General features: G+C 60.9%; 1 protein-coding gene across 2 annotated transcripts in view; it reads left to right on the forward strand.

Moving 5' to 3' along the window:
* The first annotated feature begins 738 nt into the window (after positions 1-738).
* The window catches only part of TNFRSF1B (TNF receptor superfamily member 1B), a 41,705-nt gene continuing 29,750 nt past the window's right edge, over positions 739-12,693 (forward strand). For both annotated transcript variants that reach the window (XR_004992017.2, XM_036460910.2), the window contains exon 1: positions 739-928. Coding sequence is in view for 1 of the 2 variants with exons in the window: in XM_036460910.2 (XP_036316803.1) it covers positions 847-928 (82 nt within the window). In the remaining variant the exon portion in view is untranslated. The remainder of the gene's footprint in view (positions 929-12,693) is intronic.

Here is a 12,693-nt window from a genome sequence, read left to right on the forward strand (position 1 = left end):
AATGAATCCTAGCAATAACAGCTAATAGGTGTACAGAGTGTATTGAATTACATATATACTTTGCAAGTATAGATACATATAGAATCCATACTGTATTATGAGTTATGTATCTTTTCGTCATCATAATAACTCTGTGAAGTTAATGCAGAGATTCAGACCCAGGTGGCCTGGTCCCAGAGTCCCAGTGAGTGAATGATTGAGAACAGCAGTGGTCCCCCAAATTATTAATGTGGAGGTTTTTCTCCCCAAATTGGGACCACACCTCAACAGGAGTGGGAGGCTTGTGGGGGAGGGAAGGGTAGGTGGTCATAGGGCAGGAGGGGGAAGTCATCTGAAGAGTGTGCCCCACATCGCAGGAGGAGCAGTGCCCCAGAACAGACCACCTGTTGAGCAACAGGCACAGCCCCAGGGATCTTGTCCCTAGTGTGGGTCTCCTGCCCCCACACTGAGAGGGGGTGTCCGGGGAAGGGGCATTAGAGGGAAGTTGAGGGGTCCCCGAGGGCTGGGGGTGGCTGACGCTGGATAAAGCACCGAATTGGCAGAGAGGGCCAGGATGGGCTCTGCGAGAGTGAGGGTCCTGGCGGGAGGGCCTACCAGCAGCAGGCTGGGGCGGGGGAGGGATGTGGCGTGGGAGGAAGGAGGAGGAGCAGCGGGAGGGAAGAGCCCCGCCCCGTTCATCTAGCCCCGCCCCCTGTTTTCCCTAGCCCCGCCCCCACGCCTCTAGCCGGGCGCGCGGTCTTTCACTTTCAGTGGAGGCGCAGCGGAGCGGAGCGGAGCGGAGGGAGCCCCGAGGAGCCTGGGCCGCCGGCCGGACCTGCCGCTGCCGCCGCCGCCGCCACGCGCCCCATGGCTCCCGCCGCCCTCGGGGCCGTGCTGGCCTTCGGACTGCAGCTCTGGGCCGCGGGCCACGCCGTGCCCGCCCAGGTGGGTGCCTCTCGGGCCCGGCGTGCCCCTGCCCTCACGCCCACCCGGGGAGCGCCGGCCACGAGCTCCGTCCGGGGCGCCGAGGCCGGGGCGCGGGGCTCGGGAAAACGGGGGAGCACACTGCGCGCCGCTGGGGGGACCCGTTTGGCACCGAGGAGAGGTTGTGGGGGGGCCCGAACTCTGGCTCCCGGGGTCGGGGCGCAGCCAAGTCCCTCCGCCAGGACCGGCCGGGGCGTTTGGACATCCCAGCGTCGTTACCCGGTGACTGCCGAGACCAGGCTTCCCGCGGGGGCAGGAGGTGTCTGCTCTGGGGTGCTGCGCCTCCTGCAACGCGGGGCACCCTCTTCAGATGACTTCCCCCTCCTCTGGGTCCTGGCTTTCCTCTTTCGTAGAAATACAAGGGCCGCGTGTCTGCAAGGAGAGGGCCAGGTGTACAGCAGGCGCCTAATAAGGGCACAGGGGAACCGTGGGCTCATTTCCTTCCCAGGAGCCGCCTGGCGTGTCCAGCGGCCACTTGAGAATCTCTTCTCCGGCGGCTGCGGGGTAATAAGGAGGAGATGGTGTCCTTGATTTCCCCTGGACCCACCTGTCCTCGGGGCCTGCCCTGTGCTCGCGCCCTGGGGACCAAGGAGGAGAGTGAGGACTTGTGGGTGTTTTCAGGGGGCCCCAGGAAAATGGAGAGGGCAGGAAGCCCAGACCCGTTATTCTAACTGCACCCACCAACCAGCAAGGCAGTGGAATGACTTGTCCTCTGTTTTTGTGGCTGCCTCCATGCTCTGGTCCAATAGAGGGACCCATTTTACAGAGAAGGAAAACTGAGGCTCAGAGAGCTCCCTGTATTCCATGGAAGGGCGTGGGGGGCAGTCTTCCTCTAAAGGGTCTCTTCCTTCCCCCCCATGGCTGGGGAGGGGGTGGGCCTTCCCCATGGACATGGAGTTTGTAGGGAGCCATCTTGGACGTCTTGACCAGGAAGGAAGGTGGGGGAGGTGGCCTTGGCTCATGTGGCCCTGTGTGGTGACTCACCGGCAGAGGCTGAAATTTCAGAGTCCAGTTCTTGAAGGCAGAGGAGGGGCTGTCCGGCCAGAATGGACTCTCACACAGTGGATTGTGGGGGACTGCCCCAGAGGTTGTCCTGGAAACAGCGGTGGTCCTGGGTGGAGAGTCCCAGCGTGAGAGCTGAGCGTGGTTGCGGATGGCGGTGGTCCTCAGCCTGACCACGGTGTCACCCTGCTCCCATGCTGTGAGCCCCTGGGGTGGAGGCACAGGTGTCTGTGGCCCATGGGGCACCAGGCCCGACCGAGTCCTGGATGGAGATGAGGGGTTTCCCTTGCATCGCTCACTTCCCTCCCCTCTCCGGCTCCGGGGTCACCGCAGGTTCCCTCCTCCTGGTACTGACTCCAGAGCCTCCCAGAGCCTCCCAGCTGATCTCTTGGCCCTGCGCCCCCTCCCGTGGGCCCTCCTTGGTGGCATTGCGGGGGCCCCTCTAGTTGGAGCATCTCTCTCCCTGCCTGAGAAGCCTCTGTGCCCCCCCCCAAACCCCCGTGTCTCAGGGCAGAGGTATCCAGGTTCTTGCTGCCCCCTCTCTGCTCCTGTTCTTGACACCCTGTGAAACAGTGTACCCCGTGCTATTCAGGGGGCACCCCTTGCCCTGACCTCAGGGCCTTTGCAAATGCCACCCCCTGCATTCTTCATTCTTCCGGCTGGCTCTGATCCTTTTCCCTTTCCCTCTCAGAGCCCTTGTCTCTCTTGAGGACAGGCTACATTCTGCTTTAAACATTATTTTTATTTTTATTGATTTGAGAGAGGAAAGGAGAAGGAGAGAGACAGAAACATCCATGATGAGAGAGAATCATTGATCGGCTGCCTCCTGCAGGCCCCACCCTGGGGGTCAAGCCCGCAACCCAGGAATATGGCCTGACCCAGGATCGAACCCTGGCCTCCTGGTTCATAGGTGGTCGCTCAACCGCCACGTTCTTAATCAATTTTTTATCCGCCTCGATAGATAGAAAGTTCCTTGAGGGCAGGGATTGAGGGGCCCTCCTCCTCCTCCTCCTCGTTATCACCAGCATCATCGCTCCAGTTTCTGGAACGTCGCCTGAGAGTCTGGTGCTGTGCCAGGAATTTACCGCAGACTCCCCCTGGAATTTTCCTTCCAGCAGCTCCTAAAAGGTGGATGCTGCTGTTCCCATTTGAGAGGTGGTGGCGTTCCCCAGGATTGCAGAGCTGAGGGCGAGGAGGGGGGAGGCAGGGATATGAGTGCAGGTCTGCCTGGTTCCAGAGCCCTTTGCACTCGCCTCCCCGTGCCCGGATCCCTGTTCCTGCCCTCAGCGGGCCCCTCGCACACAGCGGGTCCTGTGTCATGCGGGCTGTCACTAGACTGAGTCACAGAGAGCCCAGGGCCACCTGAGCCGGCTGCAGGGACAGCAGACTCGCTGTGTACTCAGGGCGTGTGCCTCCTTTAAAAGCTGTGTTTGTTGGCTGGGGTGGAATGGACTGGACGTTCCTTCGTTCACTGGACAAATAAATGCCAGTGAAGTTGGGAGGACAGGTGAGTGGTTGGTGTCCTGTAATGGAGGTGGCCGGGGCCCCGTCAGTCTGGCTTTTTGTTATTGTCGGGGAGGAGCTGAGGGGATCCCTACCTGGCTGGGTCTGACCTACCTACCCCTGGACATCTTGGGGTGTGGGGGCTGCTGTTTGCCTCCTCGGTACCCAGCTCAGGTTATGGGAGAGGCCGGGACTTCCAGGCTGGCCTGGGGTGTTGGCCATCGGCGTGGCGCTGGGTGGTCCAGGTGTGTGCTGGCCCAGATGTCCCTTTGCCCCCTCCCTGGCAGCCTCGCAGGGCACCTGTGTGCTGCATGAGGATGTGGCCCAGGCATCATTGCTTCCGAGGGCAGTGGTTGGGTGGCCTGGCACCTTGAGGCTGTGCCATTCACCCGTTCACCCCCCCCCCCCCCCAGCCGTCACAGACGCCTACTCCGAGCTCAGCCCAGTGCTGGGCTCCAGGGACATTGATGACCATGACCCAGCTGCAGCCTTCTGGGAGCCACGCTGCCAGTGCTCACTGACCTGGGCTCTGCTCCTCACTGCCCCTGGCACCCAGGCCAGGGTATCAGCCTCTGCTTTCCCGCGGGCGTGGCGAGTTCTGTCCACCTCCTCTTCCTCTCAGGTCCAAGGGGGCATGGAAGGCCCTGGAGCCGATCAGGCTGAGAACCTGCCAGTGTCTGGTGGCCCTCCCTTGTCCTGGCCCTCACAGGGCTGGAGACGTTTTACGGCCCTGCCCATCCAGTGCTTTGAGGGCGAGGAGCCGTGGAGGTTGTGGGGAGGGAGGGAGGGAGGGGAGGAGGAGTTCGATGCCCGTGTGCTACGTTCAACTCAGCACATCGGCTTAAATCTCAGCTCTGTGCCCCACTGGCCTTTTTCTGTTCCTCAAACAGGCCCCTCCCATACCCGCCTCCGGGCCTTCGCACTTGCTGTCCCCTCCGCCTTGACCGTTCCTCCTGCTGGTATCTCCTGGTGTCCTTCCCTCCCTTCCTCTGCGCCAACGAAGGAATCCCCCGAGAGGCCTTCTCCGGCCATCCTGCCGGTGAAAGCTCCCATTGGGCACTCTCACTAGCTGCCCTGCGTTGTTTTCCTAAATAACACTCATGGCCTCTCCTATTTTTTCACTTTTATGTGGGTCTTCCATGTAGAGTGCACGCACGGCGAGGGCAGGGCGTGCCCACCGCGATAGAGCGGGTTTCTCTGGACATCTGGGTGGCGGTTGTGTGGGCTGTCCTGCTCGTCAGAGGATATTCAGCAGCTTTCCTGGCCTCTGCCCGCCGGGTGCAGAAGCACTGCCCCTTCCATTTTGATCATTGAAATGGCTCCAGATATTGCTCGATGTCTCCTCTGGGGTAGCCCTGGCCTAGAGCAGTGCCTGGGGTGTAGGAGGCCCGCAGAAAGTGTTGAATAAATGCCCCAAAATGCTCACCTGACGTGTAGAGTGACCCCGTTTTGCGGATGAGACAGAGTCGTTTAAAAGGCCAGTGGTGACAGGACTGGCTTCCAGTCTGTCTCCCTCTCTCTGGACTGTTTTTTCTGGGCTCGTCCCTGCTCCATCGAGTCTGCAGAGGCCAGGGGTGCTCTCCTTAAAAGGCTCACCCCTCCTTCCCGCCCTGGCTCACAGGGGCCACTCACTGGCTGAGGCTCGGGTAGGAACGTGCTTTGTCCAGAAGCTGGCAGGGAGGGGAGCTGGGGCTCAGGGTAGGGAGAGGGGTGCTTAGGATGGGGGATAGTGGAGATGCCGTGGCTCCCGGTTCCGGCCACTCTGCCGGCCATGGGGAAGCAGTATCGATGACTTAGGGAATGGGCCCGACCTCAGAATCCGACAGACCTCAGCACAAATCCTTCCTCTGCTCTGTACAGACTGGGAGTCCGTGGCATGCCTGGGAGCCTCTGTGTTCCCATCAGTAAAATGGGACTGATCCCCACCTCCCTGGCTGGTTGTCAGGATTGAAAGTACTTTATGGGTGGCAAAGCGTGTGGGCAGCTGTTTGAGCATTGGTGGCTTTGCAGGTCTGACCGCCTCTGGTCGTGGGGCAGTGCCAGGCTGAGCGGGGCCACTGTGGAACCCGGCTCTCTGTCTGAGCCACAGAGCCACGAGGTGTGGGTGGCAGACTGCCAGCTGCCCAGAGCTCCTGCTCAGCATCCCTGAGGTCAGTCTCCCTGCTGCTGGGCTGTGCTTCCTTCCCAGATGCCCCCGTGCTGGGCCTCTCGCACCCCCTGCCCAGTGGCCTGGCTGTAGGCCCCGAGGAATGTGGCAGAGCCTGTCAGGAAGTCAGGATCCCGCCCCTCCCCACTCATTCCAGTGAGTGACAGGTCCTGAGCAGGGTGACCCCTGTGTGAAGGGGCTGCAGGAGGCCCCCGCTTTCCCACCTTTAGGGTGGGCATGGCTGGCTCCAGCTGCTGTCTCTAAATAGTCTCTTCCATCTCACCCTGGCAGGTTTGGCTCAGTGGATAGAGCATCGGCCTGCGGACTGAAGGGTCCTGGGTTCAATTCCAGTCCGGGGCAGGTACCTTGGTTGCAGGCTCTTTTCCGGTCTAGGCCCCGGCTGGGGCTCATGCCGGAGGCACCGAATTGGTGGGCTTATTTCCCATTAGTGTTTCTCTCTGTTTTTCCCTTTCTCTTCCACTCTCTCTAAAAATCAATGGGAAAATGTCCTCGGGTGAGGATTTAAAAAGCAAAACCCGCCTCTTCCATCTCTAACCTCCTGGAGCCTAAGGTCCTGTTTCTGTGTAACCAGGGAGGCCCTGTGGGTCCTGCCGTCCACCCCCAGCCTTCACGTGACTTCCGAGGCGGCAGGGCGCAGCGGAGGAGCCTGGCCTGGGTGTCAGGGGCCAGCGTCCCCTCGGGCGCTGTCCCTGGCTTGCTGGTGGCCTCAGGCACCCCTGTCGGTAAAACCCCACAGCACGGAGCCCAGCACGCTGCTGGAATGCCGGGAACTGTCAGCTTCGCATGTGCGTGGCAGGCCATGGCCTGGGGGGTGAGGGGCCTGACGTTTTTCCGGGAAAGAGCCCCTCACGCCTCACCTTCATATGGGTGCTTCCCGGCCGCAGTCCCAGGGCTTGGGCTGGAATGAGTTCTGGGACTCGGGCCCTGCCCCCCCCCCCCCCCCTCCTGCAGAACAGGATCCTGGCCCCTGACTCCCTGCCGCTTAGAACCCCGTTAGCACCTTTTGAAGTTGAGCAGCCAGACCCTTTGGGCCCAAGCTTGTGAGCAAGTCCATGCTACAGGCACTCACTGCTGGACTGGCTCAGGGAAGCCTTGAGTAGTGGGGGGCCGGTTCCCTCAAAGAGGCGCTTTGTCCCTGGCGATGGGCACACCGGCCTCCCTCAGCCCCGGGCGCTGCGCATTTGTGCCCTCTGCCACGCTGTGGACTGCGGGGCTGGCACTGCAGCTCAGGGCTCACCTCTCTGGGCCCACAGTCATTTTCCACGAGGTGCGTGGTGAGGTCACGGGAGGTGGTGACGTCTCTGTGGTTTGGGGGTTCGAGCCCAGGAGGAGGAAGTGTCTGGTACTGACGGGTCTGAGAGACTAGCTTTCCCTCTGCCCTGAGGGCGAGCTATGCTGGGGGGGCAGGGGGTGTACCGAAGGGGGCAGTTGTTCAGAAGGCCCCAACGTCCTTCTCCCCTCTCGTCCCTGCCCTGTTTCCTGTTGCCCGTGTCTCTGCAGAGGAGAAGGGGATGTCACCGGTGTGAGCACTAGACTATGGCTTCATTGCTGAAACAGGAAGCCCATTAGCAGCTCCAGCTCATTCACACCAAGCGGAGGGGGGAGGTGGCAGAGCCGCTTCCCCGGCCCCAGGCAGGCCAGCTGCCCCCTGACTGCTGGCAGCAGGCACCGTGGGCACATGGGGCATTGCAGTGTGAGTCCCTCTCGGGAGCGCCGGGCCTCAGGAGGCCTGCTGACCCCTTGCTCTGCCCCTGCTTCGGAGCCGGGTCCCGGGCTGACCCGGCCGCCCCGACCAGGGTCGGGGCAGAAATCCCCAGGGGTTTTGTTTGTTTGGCTTTGCCGTCCAGACAGCGGCCCACCGTCGGTCTCAGTCTGAGCCCGGCCTGCAGCGTGTGTGGCAGATGTGGCCACGGGTTCAGGGAATTGAGTGGGCCTGTGCGTGAGCATGAGCGGGAAGGGCTGGGGGGTGGGGGTGCAGCTTGTCTTCCTGGTCCTCGTGGGCGGCCTTCCCAAACGCCGGGCAGGAGAGGTGCCCGAGGGCTGGGAAGCTGGGGTCCCAGGCCCCAGCCTGGCTCGGGAGGATCTGGCCACTTCCTTTATCTCTGAGCCTCAGCTGCCCCAGCTGGAAACGGACCAGCAAGGACCTCATCCTCCTCACTTTAGAGGCCTCTGGCCCCCAGTGTTCCACCAGGGCAGGTGGTGAGGGGCGCTGGTGGCTGTGGGCGGCGTGGTGTGCAGCTCTGGCTTCCCCAGGGCCCCGCCCAGAAAGCCAGGCCTGGACTTGACAGTGAGTCTCCAGGGAAGGGCTCCCAGCACAGGGGACCCCTGCCAGAATCCTGAGTACCCCTGCCTGTCCCTCCTCCTGCTGGCCCACAGCCTGGCTTCCGTCTGCCACTCACAGAGGTTCAGCTTGTTCCTGGTGAGCCTGTCACCTGCGGCTCCAGCCTCCTGGTCCTCTGGACCCACAAGCCCCCAACCCTGCTCCTTCCTGTCCTGTCCTCTCAGCAATGTCCCCCCCACCCCGCCTCACCTCCTGGCATCATCCCCCCGTGTCCTCCCACCCACCCCTCTCCATACCCCATGGCTTCGCTCTCTTCCTGGCCTGGTCCCTTGGTCTAAGCCATATATATAATTGATTTCAGAGAGGAAGGGGAAGAGAGAGAGAGAGAGAGAGAGAGAGAGAGAGAGAGAGAGAGAGAGAGAGAGAGAGAGAGAGATCTCCAATGAGAGAATCAGATTGGCTGCCTCTTGCACGCCCCCTACTGGGGATCGAGCCTGAAACTGGGGCATATGCCCTATTGGGAATCAAACCGTGACCTTCTGGTTCATAAATTGATGTTCAACCACTGAGCCACACTGGCCGGGCTCTTGTCACCTTTTTGACTCTCCTCCCACAACCTGCCCCCCTTCAGGCCATCTTCCCATAGTGACCACACAGGGATCATCCTAAAAGCTGAGCCCTGCGGACGGGCAGGGTTGGCTGAGCAGGTACCGGGAGGAAGACAGAGGCAGAAATAACAGGGGACAAGAGCTAAACCGTCTTACTTGGAGGGAAAGGCTGGTTGGGGCAGTGCCGGCACAGGAGGCTCAGAGCTGCTTGGGGCCGGTGTGCGGAAGTAGTAACACCAATTATATTTTAAAAATTGTACCAACTCTGACTTTTGGAGACTTAACTAAACACTATCTGTGTTACCTCCTTGATCCTCACTACAGGGTGGTGTGCACGGTTCCCAGTTCCATTCAATGGATGAAAAGGTGGAGGTGCGTTAACCTCTTTTATTTAAAAAACACAGACACAACTCCTCGGACGCTGCCCACCAGTAAGGAGAGGGGCGTCTGGATGCGGAGTCAGACATTTTTACTCCAGAGTCCATGCTTCTGGCTCCCACACTCACCTCCTTTTGGGAGCTGCGGCCGTGGGGAGCCACCGATAGCTTTTGAGCAAGGGAGAGACCAGACAGAGAATATATCAGGAAGATCACTCTGTCCTCAGGGGCAAGGACAGACCATTGCAATCGTTTTGGCAAAAGCTCTGGACTGAGGGAGTAGCAGCAGACTAGGAAGGAAGGAAGGAAGGAAGGAAGGAAGGAAGGAAGGAAGGCTGGCTAGCTTCAGGGAGGAGGAGGCCTTTCGCCTGGACCAAAGACCTAGGAGGGAGCAGAGGCACCCGGGGAGATAGAGGACAAGTCCCTCTTCTGGCCTCCGCCCTGCCTCAGGCGCCCTGATTCTCGGTCAGCCTCCGGTGCTCCCGGATCTCCTGAGGCCAGGCATAGGGGAGCCCGGCCTCGGCCACTCGGTCACTGCTGGCTGCGCATGGCTGGGCAGGGCTAGCCCGCTCATCTTTGGAGTCAGCTGTGATGCATCCTCCACCCCCACCCCCAGGCAGAGGAGCGGGATCCTTGGGCCTCTTGTCTGACTGCTGTCACAGCACCTGGGGACCTCTGGCGCCTGTCTGAGCTTTGGTCTCCCAGTGGTAAGATGGGGATAAAAGTGTCCCTCTGTCATGGCCCACGGAGGCTGGGAGGCCCTGGGAGAGTGCTAGGACTGGCATCAGGGATTTTGGGGGGTGCCAGGCAAGGGTCTAGTGCACTGCACGCACCCGGTGGCGGGTGGGAGGGACCGTCACTGTCCCCATGTGTGGGAGAGGTCGTGAGGCACAGAGGCCACCCACGGTGTTCGGGCTCCAGAGTTCCGTTCCTAAACCACCACCCGGACGGACGGACGTAACGGCGGTCACAGCGGCCTCTGAAGGATGCCACTCCGTCTCCCCCGCTGGGACGCCTCCCCCTCCCTGTATAGCCATTTCCTGCCCAGTTCTCACGTGAGCCCAGCTCATACAACAGATGGAAATGAAAGCTCCCCTATTCAACAATTCCACACCTTGTGGGCACCTGCGGTGGGCTGGGCCCTGGCTGGGCGTGGTGATGAGTAATAAAAACCCCGTGAGCACTGGCCACCTCGTCCTGCCAGCCGGCACCATGCCGAGCGCTTTGCAGAAGCTGAGCCAGTGAATCCTAACAGCCCTCTGCGGTGGGCACTGTGTTTGTCCCCATTTTATAGACGACAAAACCGAGGCTGGTGAACGACAGAACTGGGATTACAACCTGGGTGTCTGGCGTAGAAGTCACACTAGTGCGTGCAGAGGGCGTTGTGGTCCCTGCCCTGCCTTGCAGGGAAATGGTCAACCAAAAAGTGGTCTGGACTGGATAGCGAGACACCCAGGCTGGAGCCCCGAGGAGGGACCTCGGAGCCCACCTTGGGGTTCAGAGGTTTCTTTGAGATGATGGTGGAGAGAACTTTTGAAAGAAGCTGGAGAGATAGCCCTGCAAAGCGGGGAGCAGAGGGAGTACCTGCGTGGAGGGGAGTGAGGGAGCAATGGGAAATGCTGGCTGGCAGGCATTCAGGACTGTGAGCTGGGCCTGAGGGCAGGGGGGCTGCTAGGAGTTTTTGATCAGGGCCGGACTTGGATGTAGGAAGGTGGCTTGGGGTCCATTGGGAAAGGCTGGGACCAAGAGTGAGGAGGCTGAGTCGGCAAGAGGGAGGAGGGGGAGCCATGGGGAGGCTGAGGAGGTGATATTGACAGGCCTTGTTGCGGGGCGGGGGTTGGGGGGGGACGGGGAGCGTGGGGGTAGTGGGGGGAGGATGGAAAGGGTTGGGGTGTTCTCTGCAGCTAGGCTGAGGGTTCCTTGGGGCCAGGCACCACGCCCTGGAACCAGATACCAGCCCGGGCTTCCTGTCTGCCCCCAGCTCACTTCTGAAGGGACATCACAGGCGGCAGGCTGGCGGTGGGATGTGTCACCCCGAGCCACCCCCTGTGATGTGGTTGTCCTTCCTGACGCAGGCGCTGCTCCTCTCCATGACGGCAGCTGAGCCTCCGAGCCCGGCCCCGGTGTAGGCTCTGTGTCAGCCTGGCCGATGCGGCTGCGCTCACAGTCCGTGGGGCTCCCGCAGACCCCCTAAAACGGAGGCCCAGCCGGCTCTGCTGCTTCTCGCCACCCCCGGGGGCCCCAGGGACCCGCCATGCAAAGGAAGTGGTTTCTGTATTGCTCGAAGACAGTTGCCACCTGTGTGGGGGGTGCCCCTCCCCCAGCCTCACGGTCTGCCTCAGGGGCCCTGGAGACTCTTCAGCCCAGGAGAGCGGGCACCTGCCCGCACCCTGCTCTCTGCGGGTTCTCGGAGGAGCCGCTCCCCATCTCTGGGCCTTTGTCTATAAAATTATCACCGAGAGTCCCAGCTGGTTTTGCCCAGTGGTTAGAGCGTTGGCCTGTGGACCAAAGCATCCCAGGTTGCAGGCTCCTCCCTGACGTGAGCCCTACTCAGGGCTCATGCAAGAGGCAACCAGTCGATGTGTGTCACTCTCACATCGATGTTTCTCTCTGTCTTTCCCTCTCCCTAAAAGTGAATGGAAAATACCCTCGGGTGAGGATTAACAACAGTAACAACTGATCACAGAGAAAACATTGTCCGTGGCAGGTGTAGCTGTGATCCACTTCTGTTCACCGCTTGCTGGCCATGTGGCCCCTGACGTGGTGTTGGTGTCGAATCTCTGGACCCGTCTCCATGTCTCTAGAGTGGGGTGCACTAAGCTCATGGAGTTGGAGGAGGGGTACCATGAGAGAATGCATGTGCCCAGCACCGTGTCTGCGCGCACAGTAGGCACTTCTCCTGAGTCTGAACAGTCTCTGAGTCTTTCCGGCTCTGTGAAAAGGCTAAACCCGAGAGACACACTACTCCCCAAAGCCCGAAGCTTCCCCCTGTGCCTCCTTCCTGCCTCATCCTGGTCTTGTCTTAGCTGGACCCCTGCCCCAGGAGCTCCAGGGTGGCCCGGAGCGTGACGCCTTCCACAGGGTGCTGCCGTCTAAGGGGAGGCTCCAGACAGTAAACAAGCTGAAGACCCTTAGGTGCTGGGGTAACGGTGGCTGGAAAAGCAGAGGCCCGTAGCTTCGTGCTTCTAGGTGACAGCGTCTTAGTGGGGGCCTCTTCCTCCTCCCCCAGGCCTGTCCCCTGTCTTCCTCTCTCTCTCTGTCTATTTATAAATAGGGGAAGAGATTGAGGGCCCCCACCGTGGGGTGCACTCAGGGTCTTGGTCAGAGAGGAAGTCGGTGAGCTGGTGCAGGGTTGCCCAATTGCCCAGTGAGAGCTGGTGCGGATGCTGGGACCAGGGACCTGTGTGGCCGCCCGCTCTGCCCCTCCCTGGCTACGGGCCCTGGTGCAGGGCCCGCCTCGAACTAGTCTCCTTGCTCAGGCCCAGCAGCTGGCCGTGGCTCCTGGCCCTCTGGGGTGCGAGTGGGGAGAGTGTGGGAAGGGGGGGAGCAGCAGGCTCACCAGGTAGGTCTTGTCTGGCTGCAGCTCGGCCTCCGAGGCTCACTTTCCTTCTGGGACTCGCAGCGACATTGCTGTCTGTGATCCTGGACACTGTGTCCTTCGGCCATTTAAGGGACCCCAGGCCTTCACCCAGATTATTTTGGGGTCCCTCCAGGAATTCTTCTTGATAAAGTCGCTTTGAGACAACCTGAGGCCCGTACCCTAGGAAACGCACCTCTGGCCTGTGGGACTGT

This window comes from Pipistrellus kuhlii, unplaced genomic scaffold, assembly GCF_014108245.1.
Source record: "Pipistrellus kuhlii isolate mPipKuh1 unplaced genomic scaffold, mPipKuh1.p scaffold_m20_p_34, whole genome shotgun sequence".
NCBI lineage: Eukaryota > Metazoa > Chordata > Mammalia > Chiroptera > Vespertilionidae > Pipistrellus > Pipistrellus kuhlii.